We start from the raw sequence: 18,832 nt of genomic DNA, 5'->3' as shown, positions 1-18,832 counted from the left end.
AACATTCTTTATATGACCTGGACAATTTAAAGGCAGTATATATGCAACATGCAGCATCATGTGTGCATGGTGTGCCGCCAGACATCCGAGCCGACTCACCGAGGGCGGAGATGACGTTACCGAGCGCCATCAGACACCGGCTGAGCCGACTCACCGAGGGCGGAGATGACGTTACCGAGCGCCATCAGACACCGGCTGAGCCGACTCACCGAGGGCGGAGATGACGTTACCGAGCGCCACCAGAGACCGGTTGATGCAGGCCGCCTCCTTCAGCCGCCGCCGACTCAGCTGGCCTCCATCAGCCCTCTCGCTGCAGGGGGAGGGGGGAGGGGTGCGAATGTAAAAAGACAGATTTCCCAAGTGCGATAGCAAATTGCTATCCGATCATCAGATCAAAATGCTCAGATGATTCTAAATGATTGTGGCTGAAAAATGTATCGCACAACTCATTAAAAAAGTTAGAAACTTGACAGAAGGCACCTTTTTTGTCAAAATCTGGCTTAAAAAATTGTGCAGTCATTAACTAGATTGCTGCACCCAACGTAACCTTATGCCACGCTCGAGAAACTCATCGTGTTTAATATTGCATTCCGTCTTAATTTGTTGGGACCATTTAAGCATTTAAGTGAGGCTTCAGTCACTCCACCCCACATCGTCCTACCTTCCCGCCAGGTCGACCAGATGCAGCTTTGACTGAACACGACAACCAGAGCTATGGCGTCGCTTCAGATACACCGTGACCAGCGCGTGGCTGCGGCTGCTGGCGCCGTTCAGCTGCGTGGCGCCGACCTGGCGCCGGCTCATGCCGCGCGTCAGCAGGCTGCGCAGCTCCGCGGCGCAGGACACCAGATGCATGCCGAGTCCTGCCGAGCACGGGCGGGTGTCGTGTGAGGCTGCAGCTCGTGCCGGGCCACGCCCTGCTACGCTCCCATATATCAACCGCCACTAGAATGGACGTCACTGAATTTGCAGGGGATGCAATACTAATATATATATATATATATATATATATATATATATATATATATATATATATTTATACATGTGTGTTTGTGTGCGCGTGTGTGTGCATACGCATATGCATAGTCATTACATTCCATCCGCATTGCGAGTGTGTGTGTGTGTGTGTGTGTGTGTGTGTGTGTGTGTGTGTGTGTGTGTGTGTGTGTGTGTGTGTGTGTGTGTGTGTGTGTGTGTGTGTGTGTGTGTGTGTGTGTGTGTGTGTGTGTGTGTGTGTGTGTGTGTGTGTGTGTGTGTGTGTGTGTGTGTGTGTGGTGTGTGTGTGTGTGTGTGTGTGTGTGTGTGTGTGTGTGTGTGTGTGTGTGTGTGTGTGTGTGTGTGTGTGTGTGTGTGTGTGTGTGTGTGTGTGTGTGTGTGTGTGTGTGTGTGTGTGTGTGTGCATAGAATTGCAAGTGTTTTCTAACATCTTCTGTTAGGTCCATTTATCAACCTATTTCTGCCCTTGCTCTGGTTTTCCTATTGTGTCATTATATATTGTTAGCACTTCACAATTTGTACGTCTTTCCCACCAATGCTCGCCCTCCAACAGCTCCTATACATAATCAATTTGTACACAGCCACCAATTCAGTAGTCATTTTTGCAGCATGGTAGTACATTTCCAAGAGCATTGTTGCTGCTATAGGCAGCAACAAGGACCCGGGGAATACAACAACGGCTGACATTTCTGGACCAGAGGCTGAGACTACCAAAACTGGTGCATGATATCCTTGCAAACAAACGAAAAGCGTTAATGGAGAGTTTGTCGCCATGTCCCGTGCGATGCTCAAAGAAGCTATAGGAAAATGAGTTGTTTGTTCCAGATGAGGATTATGAGGAAATTATGGAGTTCTCCCCGAACCCAAATGCAATTGAAGTGTCCACCATGTGTAAACACTACCGTTGTGTGAGAACTTTGGCGATGATTGATCAGAGCATTCCTTTCAAGGTAACTAAAAAAACAAAACAAAAAACACGAGGCTGGAAATCCTCCACGAGTGAAGAACTGCTGACCCTTGTAACGATTGTCACATAGTTATGGGACATGCCGGCCAGGACGAGTTGATAATTGAGCCTCACAATGAATGTTTGAAGGTCTATCGGCATGCTATCCAAATGTTGCTCTTCAACAGAATGGTACGATTGTAAACCGCACCGGATGATCTTCAAGATGGCTGTTTCAGCTCAAAATCCCATACAGATCTGGAACACTCCCTTTGACGACTGTCATGTACCTGACAGAAAACATGGGTGAATGGCAGGGAGCTAGAGCAGGAACAGGTAGGTCCGTGCTGGACTTCCTACGTTACGATCAGGTTCCAGATGAAGAAATGACTGTGAGAGAGGCGGCACGCCGCGAGTTTGGAGAGGTGGGTCAAGGATTCCTGAGATGTTGGTGTCTGAGGAGATGTGCGGGCCAGTGCAAGTCCCTTCAACACGGGCTAGTGTACCAGTCGCTGTCGTAGCAGTACTTCGTACAACAGTAAATGAGTCGGAATGGCACATCTTTGTTCGACGGTACGACAAAGCTAGTGAAAAATAAGCCCGGCGCCTTCAGCTTGAGGGGCTAGGCGAGTGAATCGAAGCAGTACTAAAATAAAATGCGATGCAAAATCAACAGCAGCAAGCGTTTTTCGTTGCAAGTGTCACATTTCAAACACTTGACTACATGGAGTGTTTTGGTCTTTCAAACGGTAAAAGTCAAGACGTATAGGAACGGAGCGGTTTGGGCAGTGGCTTGCAAAGATTTTGCCCTGTGGGTGTGTGTGGGGTGGGGGGCTGAATTAAAAACTCTCAGAAACGCTATCGCTCAGCAGGCGGAAGACATTTGACAAAGTTTAATGCACCACGGCATGTTTTTGACATATCTGATATTAACTGGTCCACTCAAAGTCGTGTTTGTCCGTTTTTATTTACATGCATACGAATCAATACAGGTAAAAGCCATACGATGGCCGCATACTCACTGTAACCTCCCTCTAATATCCCAGGGGTTACAGCCATTCACGTGGCATCTGGAATATAAACATCCTTTGGAAATAACTTCGAAATGTCGAAAGTTGCCAAGAGAGCTCGCAAACTGTCTAGCTTTTTCGAATGCCCTAGCCCCCCCCCCCCCCTCCCAGCGCGTTACCTTGCACGTAAGGCCCTGTTTGGGGATGTTCCCTGACGCGCAGACCTTGCGGCCGCCGCATGAGCAGGTCCCGCACGGTCTCGTTGTACACCTCGACGCAGCTGGAGTGGATGGGATAAACGAAGTCAGTCCGTGCTCCTAAATTAAGTAAAGTACGTTGTAATGATCACTGGTTCTGGCCTTGCGATGGAAAAAGCATGCGGTGTATTGCAACCCTCTAATTCAACTCTGCCGCGAGCAAAGACCCTGTTCGCTGAAGCTGGACCACAGCAGGTGTGCTGGTTTGCGTGAGATGGCCTTTAGCAGCGCTCTCCATGACATCTCGCATAAATGCAAGCTTACCATGACATCAGCTCACATTACTGCCAACGACGGGCTTGAATAGCAAGGAAAAGGCTACAGATAATGCTATGCAGTATGAAGCCTGCGTGCATGCGGGTCGTGTGGTGCTATCAAGATAATACTTGCCTGAGGCTCATCGTGCATTCGGATCCAGCTGCAGACAGCTTCTGCAGGAGCTCCTGACATAGGCGCGGTGTCAAACCGGGACATTCCTGACAAAAGGAGAGTGTCGATGGTTCAGGGATGCTATTTCCTGTCTGTCTTTCCCTACATCGGGACATCTTAGGCAACGCAACCATTGAATGCGCAATTTCATTGATCTAGGGTCAGGTATGAAAGTCAGACCAGGGTCAAGACCAACCGGTTTTATTTCCTTAGAGCTTGCTGTATGGGGTTGTTTTTGCTCACGCTTTGAATTTCTTGACAACGGGAACCAGATCGCAGCCTTCCATTGAATTGTTGAAGACTGATGTAAGTTCTAAAATGTCCCAAGTTAACATGCGGTTTTCAGGAACATGCTGCCTCGGGTAACCTTTGACGCTCATTCAAATGCAAAAATCAAAACAGTCTCGTATGATCTTTTTCACCATGACCCTTGAAAGGTTAAACGACGTCACTGACCTAAAATGAGCAGATACTTTGCTTAGAACAGATATCTAGGTTCACGGTGGTTGCATGAGTGGGTGTGGGCCAATTGGACACCTATCCGGATTCTAACATTTTTTTAACCTTTTTAGACCCGAAGGTCATGACAAAGAAAACCCAAATTTGACACAAGTGAGTTCACGTACAGGCAAACACACCTCGCAAACTCGGTGTCTTTAGCTCTCGTAGACTGCTGAGTTCTCGGAAGGTTTTAATTGACCTCCACCCGAGCGAACGGTATCCAACCGCCCACCCGGACGCGTGTCAAGCGAGGTTTTCATCGGCTCAGCCAGGCGTGACAAATCACTGCTGCCGTCGCCATAATGCGTTCAATTACGTGCGTGCTATCGTGGCGCGCGGCCCAACTGACGACGAACAGACACCTGGTCACGGCAGCTCGTCCATCTCTGCCTTACCTGAAAGCCTCAGTTTCGACGCTCACCGTTCTGACTGAACGACCGGCCAACGATTTTTGACATGTAGCGCGGCTCTTTGGTGGCGAATAATCGATGCCGTGGAACTTTCCGTATAACTATCCAGTAATCATGAGCGGGGCGTCGGCGGTCGGCTGGGGCTTTTGTCGTATCGCGTCCGTACCATGAACCAGCTCGCCCCGCTGGCTCATCCCCCTTTACGACTCCATTCCGGCCGTGTTAATAGGCGGCCTTGGCAAAGCCACGGCCGTAGGATGAGCTGGGACCGGGGGTCACGGACCGCAGATTCCGTGGCCTAAAGGCCGGCTCGCTCCGGGAGTGAAGCGGGCGAGCGGAACGGGAACGGAAGGGGAGCGAGCGGAACGGGAGCGAGCAGAACGGGAGCGGAGCAGAACGGGAGCGGAGCGGAACGGAAGCGGAGCAGAACGAGAGCGGGGCGGGAGGGGAGCGGACGGAACGGGAGCGGGGTGAAACGAGAGCGGGGCGGGACGGGAGCAAACGGAACGGGAACGGAGCGAAACGGGAGCGGAGCAGAACGGGAGCGGAGCGGAACGAGAGAGGAGCGGAACGGGAGCGAGCGGAACGGGAGCGGAGCGGGAGGTGAAGGAAGAAACTCTGCTACAATCGGTCGGCTGTTCTGGCATCAACGTCTGATCACTGCTTGCCCACGTGAACTTACCGGGTTACCGAGCATGGTGTATGTTTTGCCGGAGCCGGACTGGCCGTAGGCCAGCAAGCAGCCATTGTAACCGGCTAGCACATCGTCCAGGAGTGGACGGCCCAGCGACGCGTAAACCTGACAACAGAGCGGCGATGACGGAACACGTGTTCATCGGACGGCAAGGCAAGTGAATGGTCAAGCCTTGGTGTGTGCCGAATTGTAGTGCATTATGGCCATGACTCATTCAACATCGAGTCCGAACCTGTTGATTGGATGCCTCTCTGGTGTGAACGCCCACGCTAAGCACTGCCTGTTGCGTGACCACTGCGCTAACTATCCAATCGTGAAATGGCTGGTGACCGGCAAAATTTTGCGGCGAAAGCTTGACGTGCCGTAGTGCTCGGTGCGACCCACACTGACCTCTGACATCACCTGACCGTCGGTGTGGCCGCTGCACCAGACAAGGGACCCAGTCATGCACAAATAGTAAACACCGGAAGCGACTCGAATCCCCCCCGCCCCCCGCCAATGGTACCTTCTTCCTACCTTTCCGACCACTCCCCCCATTCCACGAGTTCGCCTCGGCCAAACACGCCGGATCGCCCCCGGTTCGGCGAAGCGACTTCACGATAAACGGAGCAAGAGCGGTCTGAGCACAGCTCCGGTCTGAGCGCAGCTCCGGCGCCCACGGAACAGTCAGCGTGTGCCTGACAGTAGAACAGCTGGGCTATCGTTTACTACGCGGCTCTCTAGACCTTGATGTTTGATGGGCCCATTGGGTCACACTGTCATCGTGTGAATCTATCCGAATGATCGACTTGCAAATGATCAAAAACACATCCCGTCATCTGATGTACCGATACACCAGCTGACGTATAAACTTTCACCAATTCCGCGTCAAAAAGCCTTAAATGGGATGTGCGTATGTGTAAATCAATAAAGAAATGGCAATGCAAATGCGCTATTAAAAAGCAAACGTTATAAGCATTGGTGACCGGATACTCATAAGATGTTATGAGGATGAGACGAATGGCAAACGGCCGACTCGAACCCTTACTGAAGGCAGGAAGTCGGCGCTAATTAGTCGTTAAGCAGACGTCATAACAAAGTAAGATTCCGGGGGACATTACCCAGCGCCACATAGAGAAGAAAACGGCGATAATAAACGACGTCACATAAACGCTACTTCAAATAGTGCGACTCGCCCATCTGCTAAGGCAATAAGCATATCAAATATTATCGGAATAAGTACATTACGAGTACATGAACGCCAACAGCAGATATCAACTTTTCGGAAACTGAATACTGAGGGGCTGTTGTGCGGATCATTATCAGAGTCACCATAAGGTCGGTATGGGCATGCCCGTGAATTTGCAGATACCTTAACTTTCATGGACATCGGAGGGGATGGGCAACATGCCTTCAGGGCCTAGGTTTGGAAAAACATCAGTGCCCCAAAGGTGTTGCGTAAGCAGGATGCAAGCCATGATACACAATTTATTTGTGGAATCATAGCTCCGAGGATCTAACAGCTTCAAGCGAGTGAGATCTGAGTGCTTCAAGCTGACCTATGGCATGCTGGTTTCCGCAGCCAGTCAGAATATTGATATGAAACTTGTCAAAGGGAACGATAAAATGTGCTCAGAAGTGCTGTATTTGTCTACCTATGACGGCACAAGAGAAACCTTGCATGCATATTGGGGCGGATTTAGTCAGGGTATTCTCCCTAGTCGCACTAGACCGGATTGGAGGCAGACCTTTGACAAACCCGGATGGACGAAAGGATTGGGATCCAGTCCGTCGAATCGGACCTAAGTCTAGGAGACGGACCATGCTTAGCACTGTGGTACATTAAGCTTTCACCGAAAATGTCTGCCGCTGACGCGAAATTCACGAACGGATTGTACAATGATGGCTACGACACAAAAGGTGAGTAGCGTTGTGATGACTCCATAAATTCATCGAACGATTCGGATAAGACGCTTAGGAAAACATGTCTTGTAAATGTATTGGTCAGAAAGCCAATATCTACGCGTGTGAATCTTGTCTACTAACTACTTCGACAAAATGAAAAAGGACATCCTGAAATTGCATGTTGACTCCGGATCCAAAAAGTGTCATCGCCACGCTACGGAAAAACATAGATTTTTGCTTAACTGACTGCACCCTCTCAAATTTTGTATCAAATTTGATATTGAATAAATCGTGTCGCGCACAATTGATAAGAGTTGTCATATTGTTTACGTTTTTATGTTTATGGTCTATTTCATTCACTAAACCATTTATATGTGAATCTTGCATGTGTTCCCAACAGTTTCGGTAAATCAGTTATGCCAAATATTTTACTGCGTCCTGCTTCGTCGCGGTTATCATAAACACTGCTTTCTCCCTTTTGACACCTTCGTGATAAAGCAATGAGTGCCAGAAGTTGTATTTTGGCGGCAGGGGCTGCATTACTGTGGGATTTTAATGGCTTAAAGAGCTTGTAAACTTAATTGAAAACTAAGCACTATAAATTACAGTCCCAAAATATCGCGTGTGTAGCATTTAGTTGCATGTTAAATGGCAGTGTCAATTCAATTTACTATATATGCTAAAGTGGCGATCATGTCTCAGGTCATGATGGGGAATATCAACATTGCATTGGTGTTCTGCTGGCCATATTGTTGTGTACAGTCCATTTCAGCGATTACTCTTATGCGTCGTGCGTGTGCCACTCATGGAACTGATTGATATGTACCAAAATATTCTTTTTGAAGGTGCTTGCCAGCCCAACGTTTTGTCGTGGAGACAACCAATAACAGTTTTTGTTCTGTGAATCATACATCATATATTTGGTTTCCCGTTCACTGCGCCTCGACAGCTGTGAATATTTTTGCGCATTCTTGCCCTACATAACTCTGTGTCGGGGCATGCCGGAATTTGAATGACACAAAACTTTTTTGGTGTCCTTGTTTTACACACACCATTCTTCGCTCAGCAAACACTTCCAGTCCGTGCTGCCATCTCTCGGAAGGTCGAAAAACTATAAGTGAGTGTTATTTTGCAAACGCTCCATGACGCATTCAAACGATGAGTAATTGAGGAGCAAATTTGCTGCACACCTTTGATAATAGATAGACATATATATATATATATATATATATATATATATATATATATATATATATATACGCCGGTATCTACACTCGAATTTTGCCTCCGAAATTCTATACTGAGTTCACGGATTTGGCGCGTGGATGTAGGTATATATCTATATCTATATCTATATCTATATCTATATATATATGTATATATATATATATATAATATATATATATATATATATAATATATATATATATATATATATATATATATATATATATATATACTATCACAGTTATTTAGCAAATGCACCTCCGCTGGTGTGAACGTGTGAACGTTTCTCATTGTCCCTGTGGGTGACAAGGGTCTGTTACCAGGAAGAGCACTGGCTGAAGTTTCAACCAGTGCGTCACTATGGACCATCTGATACTCCCATTCCAAAATCCTAAGTGTGCCTCCATAAGAGCCACGGTAGCAGACTCCATATGGTAGCAATAAAAGCCAGAGTATAACGTTTCGTTGAATTCGCGGAAAAGCAGTTTTATGTTCGCATATCTTCTTTTCTTCACAGAGCGTTTCAAGCTTTTGCAGCACTCATTACACAAACATGCTTGAACATTAGTGTGTTACAAACATCACACAATAATCGCTGGAAAAGCAAGGCAAATGAAATGCATTACTTTAATAATGGCGAGCAGAGAGCCAGTTGGTATTTCTCGACTGGGCGCACGACGACCGGGCGCGCGGCGCTCCATCGCGGCCGGCTGCCCCCCCCCCCCCCCCCCCCACCAAATGTGGACGGTCTGAGCCGGAGTAAATGTATCAGGGGGGGGGGGATGGGGAGGTGAGTGCGCACTGCGAATGCAGTGGCAAAGACCCGGTGATCAAGGCTGTGATGAGCTCGGAGGGCTCTGATAATCTGACGACTTTTTGTGTCACCCCGTGGGAGTTGATAGACAACTGGTCAGCCAGACAGTCTATCCACGTAGACGAAGAAATATATGCCCGCGTGAGAGAAGAGGTCGGAAGAAACATCTTCAAAGATCCTCGATGGCGGCGGTTCGGTGGCCATCGGTTCCTGAGGCAGACTTGGACGTAGCTCTTGGAAGGTACTGCAGTTGCCCACAGTGTTGGCGGTGTCGCTGTTCATGCCGGGCCACCTGACAGTTTGGCGTGCTCGTCGTTTGGTGCGCTCGATCCCCTGGTGGGCGTCGTGAAGTGCTTTCATGGTGACCTTCCGGGAACCATGCGGAATGAGGATGCGGCAGCCTTTCAGAACTAGGCCGTCGTGGGATGAATGTTCGTGGCAAACGTTCCAAAATGGGAGTAAGGAACGTGGTACCATCTCCTTGGAGGATGGGAAACCACGGCATGCAGCCACCAGAAGTTGTTGGTAGGTTTCATTGGCTTGTGCTGTCCTCTCGAGATCATCGAGTCTTGGGCCTGGGAGATGAGCTGGCGCCTGCTGGGCTGAGACCTCACTGATGGTGACGATGGACAAGCGATGGACATGGTGCTCCACAGACTGGACGAGCTGGTTGTCCTCAGGCGTCGGTTCTTCAGCAGGAGCACGTGACAGTGCATCGGGGATGACATGGTCTTCGCCTTTCTGCCAGATAGCTGTGAAGTTGTAGAGACTGGTCTTATCCTTCAGACGTTGTATACGTGGGGTTTCCACGGCATCCAGGGTGTAGTCGTTCAAGATCGGTATCAAGGGCCGGTGGTCGATGATGACTTTGAAGTGTTGCAGGCCCTGCAAAAAGATGCGGCACTTTTTCAGGGCCCACGCCACTGCCAGAAGCTTCAACTCCACCACTGCGTAGCGTGAATCGGTGTCAGAGGGAAACCTGGACCCACTTTGGACTAGGCGCCAGCGATCACCATGCTGTTGTAGCAGGGCGTATCAGAGCCCTATCAGACAGGCAGCGTCGGTCTGAAGAGCCGTCGGAAGATGCGGATCGTAATGAGCCCGCACAGGCAGTGATGCCAGAGTCTTCTTGACGTCGTTGAAGACTGTCTGGTGATCCGGTGTCCACACGAAAGCGTTGCAAGGCTTCAGTAAACCACGACGTGCGTCTGCAGCGGATGACATCTCGATGGAGTAGTCCCCGAACTATTGAACGAGGCCCATGAAAGACCACAGCTCGGTGATGTTGGTTGGCGTTGGGAAGTTGGTGATGGCTGTGACCTTGCCCGGGTCGATCTCCTTCCCGACTGAAGACAGGCTGAAGCCACGGAAGAAGGCTTCTTCCTGCGCGCAGCAGAACTTCTTCTCGTTGATCGTGATGCCATGTTGGCGGCATTGTGTGAGAACAGCTCGTAGACGGTCTGCGCGGTCCTCAAATGTCTCATCGTGGACAAGTATATCGTTGACCATCTTGACGATATGGTCCGGATCTTGGAGAGCCTGATCTCCACGTCGGCAGTACTCGTCCCTTGTTGAGAACAGGCCCATGGGCGCTCGGAGGAACTTGAAGCGCCCCTAGGGGGTGATGAACGTTGTGAGGTGTTGGCTGCTTTCTTGAGGAAGGAGCTCCGGCATCCTGACTTGGCATCCAGCGTGGAGAAGACCTTTGCGCTCACGGGGATACCAGACACGACCTCTCTTGGAGTAGAGAGTGGATGCAGAGGCCTTTTTACAAACTTGTTGAGCTTGGTGAGGTCAACGCATATCCGCACTCCTCCATCAGACTTTGTGACCAGCACCAGTGGATGACACCAATCCGATGGCTCGTCACCCAAAGGGGTGATGATGCCCTGTCGAACCATTTCTTCCAGCTGGCTCCTCACGTTGTCTCTCCATGCGTACGGCACAGGGCGGGCAGCGCGTACTGAGAAAGGTCTGGCATCTTCTGTGACGTGAATGACCGTTGGTGGGCCTGCCATCGGCTAAAGGGATGCGTTGCTGTCATCAGATGTGAAGACGTCGGCGAACTCCTTGAGAATGTCACTGCGGAGCTGTTTCTGCTGTTGTTGTTGGTCGGTGTTCTTCGCTGAGCGTTTTGACGACACGCAGTGACTGCTTGCGCTCCGGGTCTGCAAGTCATCAGCGGGCTGTGGGTAGTGGTCTGGGAAGATGCCGAGCTTCTTGGTCGTATACCAGGCGAGCAGAAGTCCCCGTGACTCATTGAAGACGAAGGCTGTGTCTTCGACTGCCCTCTCGTTGAGGCGAATGATGGCCTTGAAGGTGTCGATGCAGTGCATGGACTGTCCGTTGGCAGCTGTGACGTCGATGCTTGGCGGCTTGGTCTGATCTCAGCCACCGAGTATGGGGTTGCGTTGATGCTGCCGAAGAACGTCCCGCTGGAATCTTCCAGCTTGATGGCAATCTTGGGGGCCTGTAGACTGCGATGTAGACTGCTGACGTAGACTTGGGGAACAGCTGCCTGGTGTGACGGGTAACGCTGTCTGCTGCGTGATCGCCATGATGCGTCAGGCTCAGCCTGTAGTTGCTGGGACGAGAGCCTTCTACGGCAGACAATGGCGAACTGTCCCCTGACACCGTAAGAAAAGCACGCTTGGTCCGCTGCAGGACATGTTCCTCTCATATGGCTGGACTCGCCACAGCGTCCGCATGGTGGGCCTGAGCGCCCTCGCAAAGGGCTACGTTGACTTTGATCACGGTGGTTGGAGATGCTGAACACGTTGTGACTTCTGTTGATGACGTTTTGTAGCACCTTATTGTTTGCCCGAGCCGCTTCCTCGGAACGACACATGTCGATGACCTGCTCCAGTGACGGGAATGGGCGCAGTGTCAAAAGCTTGCGCCGGATCTCTTGGTTGCAAAGTCCTGACATGATGCGGGTAGTGAGACGCTGGTCCATGCGTGTGCTGCATAATTCAGCATCAGCGGCCAGCTTTCTCACTGAAACCAAGAAGGCATCAAAGGTCCCGCCATCCTCCTGTCGCCTCTCTTCAAAATTCACCTGGTCGATGGCGATGCTGCACTGCTGGCGAAGATGATGTTCTATCTTGTCCAACGCTGACTGAACCGTGTCAGACTCCTCGTCGATGCCGATAGCGTGCTGAGATGTTGCACGCGTGTCTTAAGTGAAGCCTGAGCGCAGGCACGCCAGCTGGTCTTCGCGACTGAAGGTGGTGAGATAGCAAAGCCTGCTGTAATCGTTCCAAGATGACTTTCATGCTCGGAATTCGCGTAGAATGGTGGAAAGGAGAGCTTGCCTGACGGTGTTACTGTGGGTGGTCTTGCGGCACCGTAAGGCATCAGCGATCTCGCTGAGGAAACCGTTGTTGCTGGTGGTGCTGCATCCACTTAAGGTGCCGTTGTTGATGGTAGTGGAGCATCCGAGCTCGGTGGTACTAGTGGAGCCCTTGGTTCCACAGTAGCGGTACCAGTGGACGTCAGCGGCAGATTGCACCGGGCATCCCGCCCGATTGCTTCAAATGCCGGAGTCTCTACGAGCGTTAGCTGCCGATGTATATCTTGTATCTCTGACCAGAGTAGATTGAGGTCACGCCGATGTTGTTCTTGCTGCTCTTGGAGATCTTGCCGGCGCTGGTCTTGAGGGCCGTCCAACAACTTCGTCAGCCACGGTGGTACAGTGTCCTCTTCAGTGTCCTCTTCAGTGTTACCCATCTTGCAAATTGATCGAAGATTGTAGGCCATGCAGAGTAGAAGTATCAAGAGCTTCTCGCAGAAGATTCAACTGTCGGCTGCGCTATGTGATGTCCTCGTCCAGCGGTTCAGCTCAGCTCGGTCAGACGCGGCGATCTGTATTGGACCGAGTCCAGTGGCGTCCTGTCCCTGCTATCTCAGGCAGGCACGACATAACATTTAGTTCGGGTGAACCACCACTCATAAGTCAGCTTGCATACACGCACCTATCGCGCGTCCCGTGCGGTCCGCCACGGGACGGCGGTCAGCGCCCGCGGCGGTAGGTTCCACCGGCCGCATTCCACCGCGCGGCCGAGGCCGCACCGCGACACGGCAGGGACAGCATGCTGTGCCGCCGGGCCGGCTGGGCGTGCCCACAACAAACATGAACCTACTCATCACACTGAGCCGCAGAGGGGAGAGAACTCTTGCAAAAAACCTGCTATGGTCTCGCTGAAGCTGGACAAAATGCTGGATATGTCGGAGCTACTTGTTTCCCCGCCACCCGCCCCGGTTTCGCACAACTGTTCGTCGGCTTTGTAGTGGGCCACATTTTCGGCCTCCCGTGGGCTGGACCAATGGATCTAAAGCAGGCCATTTTCCACTCAAACAAAGAAGAGACCAACTCTTGCCGTAGGTCCAGGCAAGAGGCAATTTTTACAAAGGCGAGCCCCAAAACGTCTAGATACTAAATAATTTTTCGGGTCAATTTCAGACCGCTAGGCCCTGAAAAAATGGGTTTTGCGTAGTTGACCTTAACCTCATTCGTTAAACATTTTTGTGCTCACACTTATCACACATGGCAAACCCTAGTGAATGCATTCATCTTGTCGCTTACTGATTACCACTTACTACCAAGTACTTAACTCACAAGTCTTTGCGGTCCAAAGTTAGCCAATAATCGAGTCACATGCATTTAAAGTGCGGCCACTTAACATCACCGTTTCTTTCCCTGCTAAATTAATAAAAATGATGAAAATCGGGCATTCGAATGTATTGATGAGTCCTGTCCTATGAGTTTTTAAAGGCGGGCACCACTCGCTTGTGCTGGGCATCATGTGCATGATAATAATAACCACTCCTTGTGTCACATGGCTCTTCCCACACTGCAACAGGCGCCTCACGGAGGAGAACTGTGGCCCGCACATCACGAGGAATCAATTTCCCGTTTCCGATACAATTCCGGGAGGCAATCGTACCAGTGATTATGGAAATATCAGGGAGAGGGGTAGAATCTGCCCCCCCCCCCCTCCTCCCTCCCACGTTACCGTACCAGAACACATCGTGCACGGAACAAGGTTAAGATGTTCTGCCTAACGTCAAATTCGTTTTTAAGAGCTTCCCATCGAGAACAAGTTCAAATCATTGCTGCATGAAATGTTTTACACACCACAAAATAATTTGCAAAGGATGCGTTGTGTAGCAGTGCCAGAAGTGAAGAAAGCAGTCGGTGGTTACGGTTCGCAAATTATCACCAAACTTTCAAAATTTGCTGTCCCATCATTAAAAGCAATAGCTATTTACCGCAGCTTTTTCAGGTCAATTGCTTTCATCAAGCACGACCCGTAACGTCTATTAGGATGCGTAATATGTTCGCAGTGAAAATGTCATGCCTTTCGCCACCCTTACCTGCTCCTGCTGCGAAGCACGTTCACCGTCTGAGAAGAAGCACTCGTCCAGGCGAAAATGTTTGTAGCGGGCCCGGTGGTCGCAGCCCGGATGTTCCGGCACCTGGAAAACGCGTTTAGAAACTGTTCAGGTCATCTTAGATCGGAAATAGCCTTAACCCAAGGACAACAGCTTGGACGGCAGAATTCATGCCAAAAGATATTGGGTTTGAAACTGGCACTGGCCTGGTAACCTCATGTCAATTTCAGTGAATAAATAAGTCGCTCAAATTTGGTAATCCCTTAAGCCCTTCAATGACATGTTGATAACGTGTTGTCACAGTGTAAGTGTTTTCAGCTGAAATAGCAACTAAGAATAGCGTCATCAATAGCGTATAAATGTCAACAAATTTGGCAATTTATACAGCGCTGGTGCTCCAGCGGCACAACGAAACTGAAGTGGGTCTGCTGGCAACTAAGACACTTGACTCCGTTCATTGCTCATTGCTGTCGTTAAAAAATTGTGTCCTGGTGCCTACTACCCTGACGTTTATGTAATCACCCTGCCTGTATTGCATCTCTGACGTTTATGTAATCACCCTGCCTGTATTGCATCTCAAAGAAGCCAGCAAACAAATTATTTTTTCATTGAATGTGGCCTAAGACGCGAAAAACGGTTTCGCATAGAATGTCGTGAGCTGATACGCACGGTTCAGACAATTTTCTAGCACACTGCCGCCATGCACCGACATACAAAAATAAAGCTAAAGCTGCACGACATTCCCAACGGATATGTCAATAGCTGGAAGGGCCGAGTAGGCAAAACCCGGAGCTCTATTGATTTCCAGAATGGCTGTCTCAAAAAATAGCGTGGCCAACGATCTGACATGTGTTGGAATTTGATATAGGCAAGAAATACTCTGAATCTTAGTTTTCCTGGACCATGAGTTGGGAGTTCTCGTGACGAAAATAGCTCACCTACAGTAGACACGGAGGTAATGGTTATACACCGCTGCAAAAAAGGCCTAGTGAGGAAAATTGACGTTTCGAAACTGTGTTCCCAGTCAAGTTTTTTCGCAATAGTTAATCAACACCACCTCAATATTTCCTCAGCAACGCACCACACAAAATATGTCCTCCCCACCCCTTTTTGTGGAGCTGTCAGATGGACGATACAATGCCGAGCTGTATTTACGACCGTCTCGGTAGCTCAGCTGGCGAGAGTGTTTGTCTTCCTATTCATAGACATGTGGTGGGATGGGTTCCAGTCGCTTATGCGTTCGCTATTTGTCCCCAATTGTCCCTTACTGAGATAGCTACTTTCATGAGCATGACCTGCAGGTCACAACTATGTCCTTTTTAAGGCTTCAAATCCTGTGGCTGTTGAGCTGAACGTCAATTTGATGTGAATTTGACCCCCGCTGAGATCTCAAGAAGTAAGAGAGCTAAAAACACAAAATTCACAGGGTGTGTTAACCTGTACGTGGCCTTACTTAGGTCACACGTAAAGATTCCTAGGTCATGACCCACGGGTCAAATAAGGTCAAACAAGTTCAGTTCAAAGTTGGACTCCAAAAGGCCCCTAAAGCCTAGCTAACTGTTCTAAGCAAAAGGTCACATCCTTATTTAAGGTCGGTAGCGTTATATGAACTTTTGAAGGTCATGGTGACAAAGGTCATCTAAGACTACTTTGAGTTTTGCATTTGAATAAGCGTCAAATGTTACGTTAGGCAGTATGTTCCTAAAAACAAAATGTTGAGTTAAATCAGTTTAGGTCAGCGACCTATTCCGGTCTTTAAGAATTCCACAGTAGGCGTTTAATGCGGTTCCTGATATCAAGGAATTCGAAGCGAACACCAGAAACTACCCCATACAGCAAGTCCTATAGCAATGAAGCAGGTTAGCTTTGACGCTGGTCTGAACTTCGTATCTGACTCTGGGTCAATTTAATTTGTTCATCAAATTGTTGTGTTGCGTAAAAAAGTATCTTAGAGATGTATAACTTGTACGAATTCCGGTGTTGCATCAGATTGAGCGATTCCCCCTAAAATTGCCTTCGCTGAAATCATGGCCAGACTTTGACCTACTGCAGGTCAGCGGCCTTTTTAGGCGCATTTAGATGTTTGATCCCAGACAATCTGCTATTTAATTGTCTATAGCTATGCAAAATTTGACGTGACCATGCCGCGCCGTTCAAAGACCATTCCGGAAATACCTTCGGGGGTAGGCGGTCAATCTGACCCTCCAACCGAGCGCGTGTTCGCTTCTTCCTTTGGCACCACTGTCATCATGACAACGACCGTGCGCACCTCTCCTTGTGCGAATAAAAGAACGTTTGTGATTGGTTCAGCGGGTAAGAACTTGTTACCGAGAAGTTGGTTCGTTAAAGCTTAAACCAGTACTTCATATGAATCATACTGTTGGTTGCAGTCTCAAACACTTAAAAATACATAAATAAGCAGCAAAGTTCACAATAGCTTGGCTGTCGGACGTGCCTATCTCGGGACCTGCTCTCTTCAAATTACCTTATTTTCATATTTCACTCCAGATTGGAACTGCATTACGAATACATATTGGTCATCTTTGTCCATTAATAAGTTTAAGTTAACATCACGTATGATAGTTTTTTATTGACATACAACTACATATTCCTCTTTAAAAGACAATGCGTATAGCTATTCATGCACGCTGACCACGACGAATATGGCGTGGGTGCTGGAGATAGAAAACATGGGTAAGTGGGACTTTTTTGGAAGGAGATCCTAGTATCGATTTGTCTTTAAAGGCATGAAATGCAATAACGTACAATATCTATTCACATGTCATTAAAATAAACATGTAGAGGAAGATTGCTGCGCTGTTCATTGGCGAAATTTTCGTTTGTTATCATGTTGCCAATATCTACAAAGCTTTTCATAAAATTAATCAAAAGCCATGCTACTGGCTACCAAACTTTAGTTCCATGGTGACGTCACGTCTGTGTAGCATTTTCCTCTAGTAGCCTTGATACAAATATGAAAACCTCTCTTTGAACAGAATGGCTTAGAAATAAGAACACTTCGCGACCAAAAGAAAAATCATATCCAACGAGTTTTCGACCAATTTATGTGTAAAACACTTCCAATATGATTCATATACGCCACAAGACTGCTCAACGCGTGAGCTCAACGTGGTGCTCGCAGACCCGTGATCCGCAGAGCACGCACTGCAGATTATAGATTAAAACCAAAGACGCATGCTAGTCCACAACATTTCATGACGCGGGGTGCGCACAGAAAGCGCTATACTCACTCGGATATCCTGTATGGTGACGTTCCTGTCGTCTCCGTTAACGATTATCTTTGCCCCCTCTCTCCTCTCTCTGTGGATCGAGGATAGAGTGTGGAGGGCGGTGAACATGTTGTTTGTGCCGTTCACTAATAACGAACAATCTCTCAGAAAACGTTCCGCTTCCTGATGGGGAAGAGGGGGGGGGGGGGGGGTTGAGCGTCGGACTGCCGTCAGGCGTCTCCGTGAGAGCAGATTCTGCAGAGGGCTCTACCGGAAGTCAGTGGTAGGGCGAACACCTGAACAAACAGTCTCACCAAACAGAACGTCACCACACCGTGTTCTAGCAGCAGGTTTCATTCAGCGTATTCAACCCAGCTCCGCCCAGCTCAACGAAAGCCCTCATTTGCCGACTTCGTCCTCAACGGTGGTACACTTAACTGGACTAGACTATATTCGTTCTCCACGCTCCTTACCAGATCAAAGCGGACGTCGCCAACTCTACCTACCCTCGCGGGATGCTGCTGATATTCGCCCCGCACCATTCACTCGCCGAGCTCTACCCATTCCCCCTTCTCAACCGCTCACCCTACCCGACCCGGCACGTCTCACCTGGAGCTGAGCGGCCGGACCCGGACGGCCACCCGCACGTGCGCCATCCTGGAGTCTGTCTCCAGTGCGGTGGAGCGGCGACAGCGACGTGGGCCACCCACCGGCCCGGCCGCCGCACTATTTCCGTCCCGGCGATGTCGACGGGCCGCCGCTGCCGGCGCAGGCGACGTCTGGACGCCACCGCGCGGGGCGTCTGTTGTTAGCAGGGCGTCAGCGGGCCGGTGACACCCTCCAGATGGTCACATAGTGGTGTGCGCGAGGCCAACATGTGCGAATCATGATCGAACAGGCAACATTCTGGAGCAGCCAGGGCAGTAATTCGTCAATAAAGCATTTAACGCGTGGCTGGCAGCTGTGATTGACCATTAACCTCATGCTGGTCGGCTTCACACGAGGTATTATGAAACTACCCGACCATCTGCTGCTATGTCA

General features: G+C 49.5%; 1 protein-coding gene across 1 annotated transcript; it reads right to left on the bottom strand.

The window, feature by feature from the left end:
* Nucleotides 1-298: 298 nt before the first annotated feature.
* On the bottom strand, nucleotides 299-18,480 carry LOC119107593 (kinesin-like protein KIF16B). Its single transcript, XM_037231097.1, has 8 exons — nucleotides 18,401-18,480; nucleotides 17,813-17,882; nucleotides 14,544-14,645; nucleotides 5,232-5,348; nucleotides 3,600-3,652; nucleotides 3,132-3,232; nucleotides 736-863; nucleotides 299-310 (listed from the first exon to the last, which is right to left on the bottom strand). The coding sequence occupies exons 1-8, from the start codon at nucleotides 18,445-18,447 to the stop codon at nucleotides 299-301; spliced, it is 630 nt and encodes a 209-aa protein (XP_037086992.1). The 5' UTR covers nucleotides 18,448-18,480.
* Between the last annotated feature and the right edge of the window lie 352 nt (nucleotides 18,481-18,832).

The sequence above is a fragment of the Pollicipes pollicipes genome, unplaced genomic scaffold (genome assembly GCF_011947565.3).
Source record: "Pollicipes pollicipes isolate AB1234 unplaced genomic scaffold, Ppol_2.1 Scaffold_2555;HRSCAF=2994_pilon_pilon_pilon, whole genome shotgun sequence".
Classification (NCBI taxonomy): Eukaryota; Metazoa; Arthropoda; class Thecostraca; order Pollicipedomorpha; family Pollicipedidae; genus Pollicipes; species Pollicipes pollicipes.
The sequence above is the reverse complement of the archived record's forward strand: the minus strand, read 5'-3'. Positions and strand labels throughout refer to the sequence as shown.

Bases quoted from the DNA above. Each gene is read 5' to 3' on its own strand.
- LOC119107593 (XM_037231097.1), bottom strand. From the start codon at position 18,447: ATGGCGCACGTGCGGGTGGCCGTCCGGGTCCGGCCGCTCAGCTCCAG. The intron at 3,233-3,599 runs GCAAGTATTATC...CATCCACTCCAG, and splicing joins GAATGCACGATGAGCCTCAG to CTGCGTCGAGGTGTACAACG. The intron at 864-3,131 runs GTAACGCGCTGG...CGTGCTCGGCAG, and splicing joins AACAGGGCCTTACGTGCAAG to GACTCGGCATGCATCTGGTG.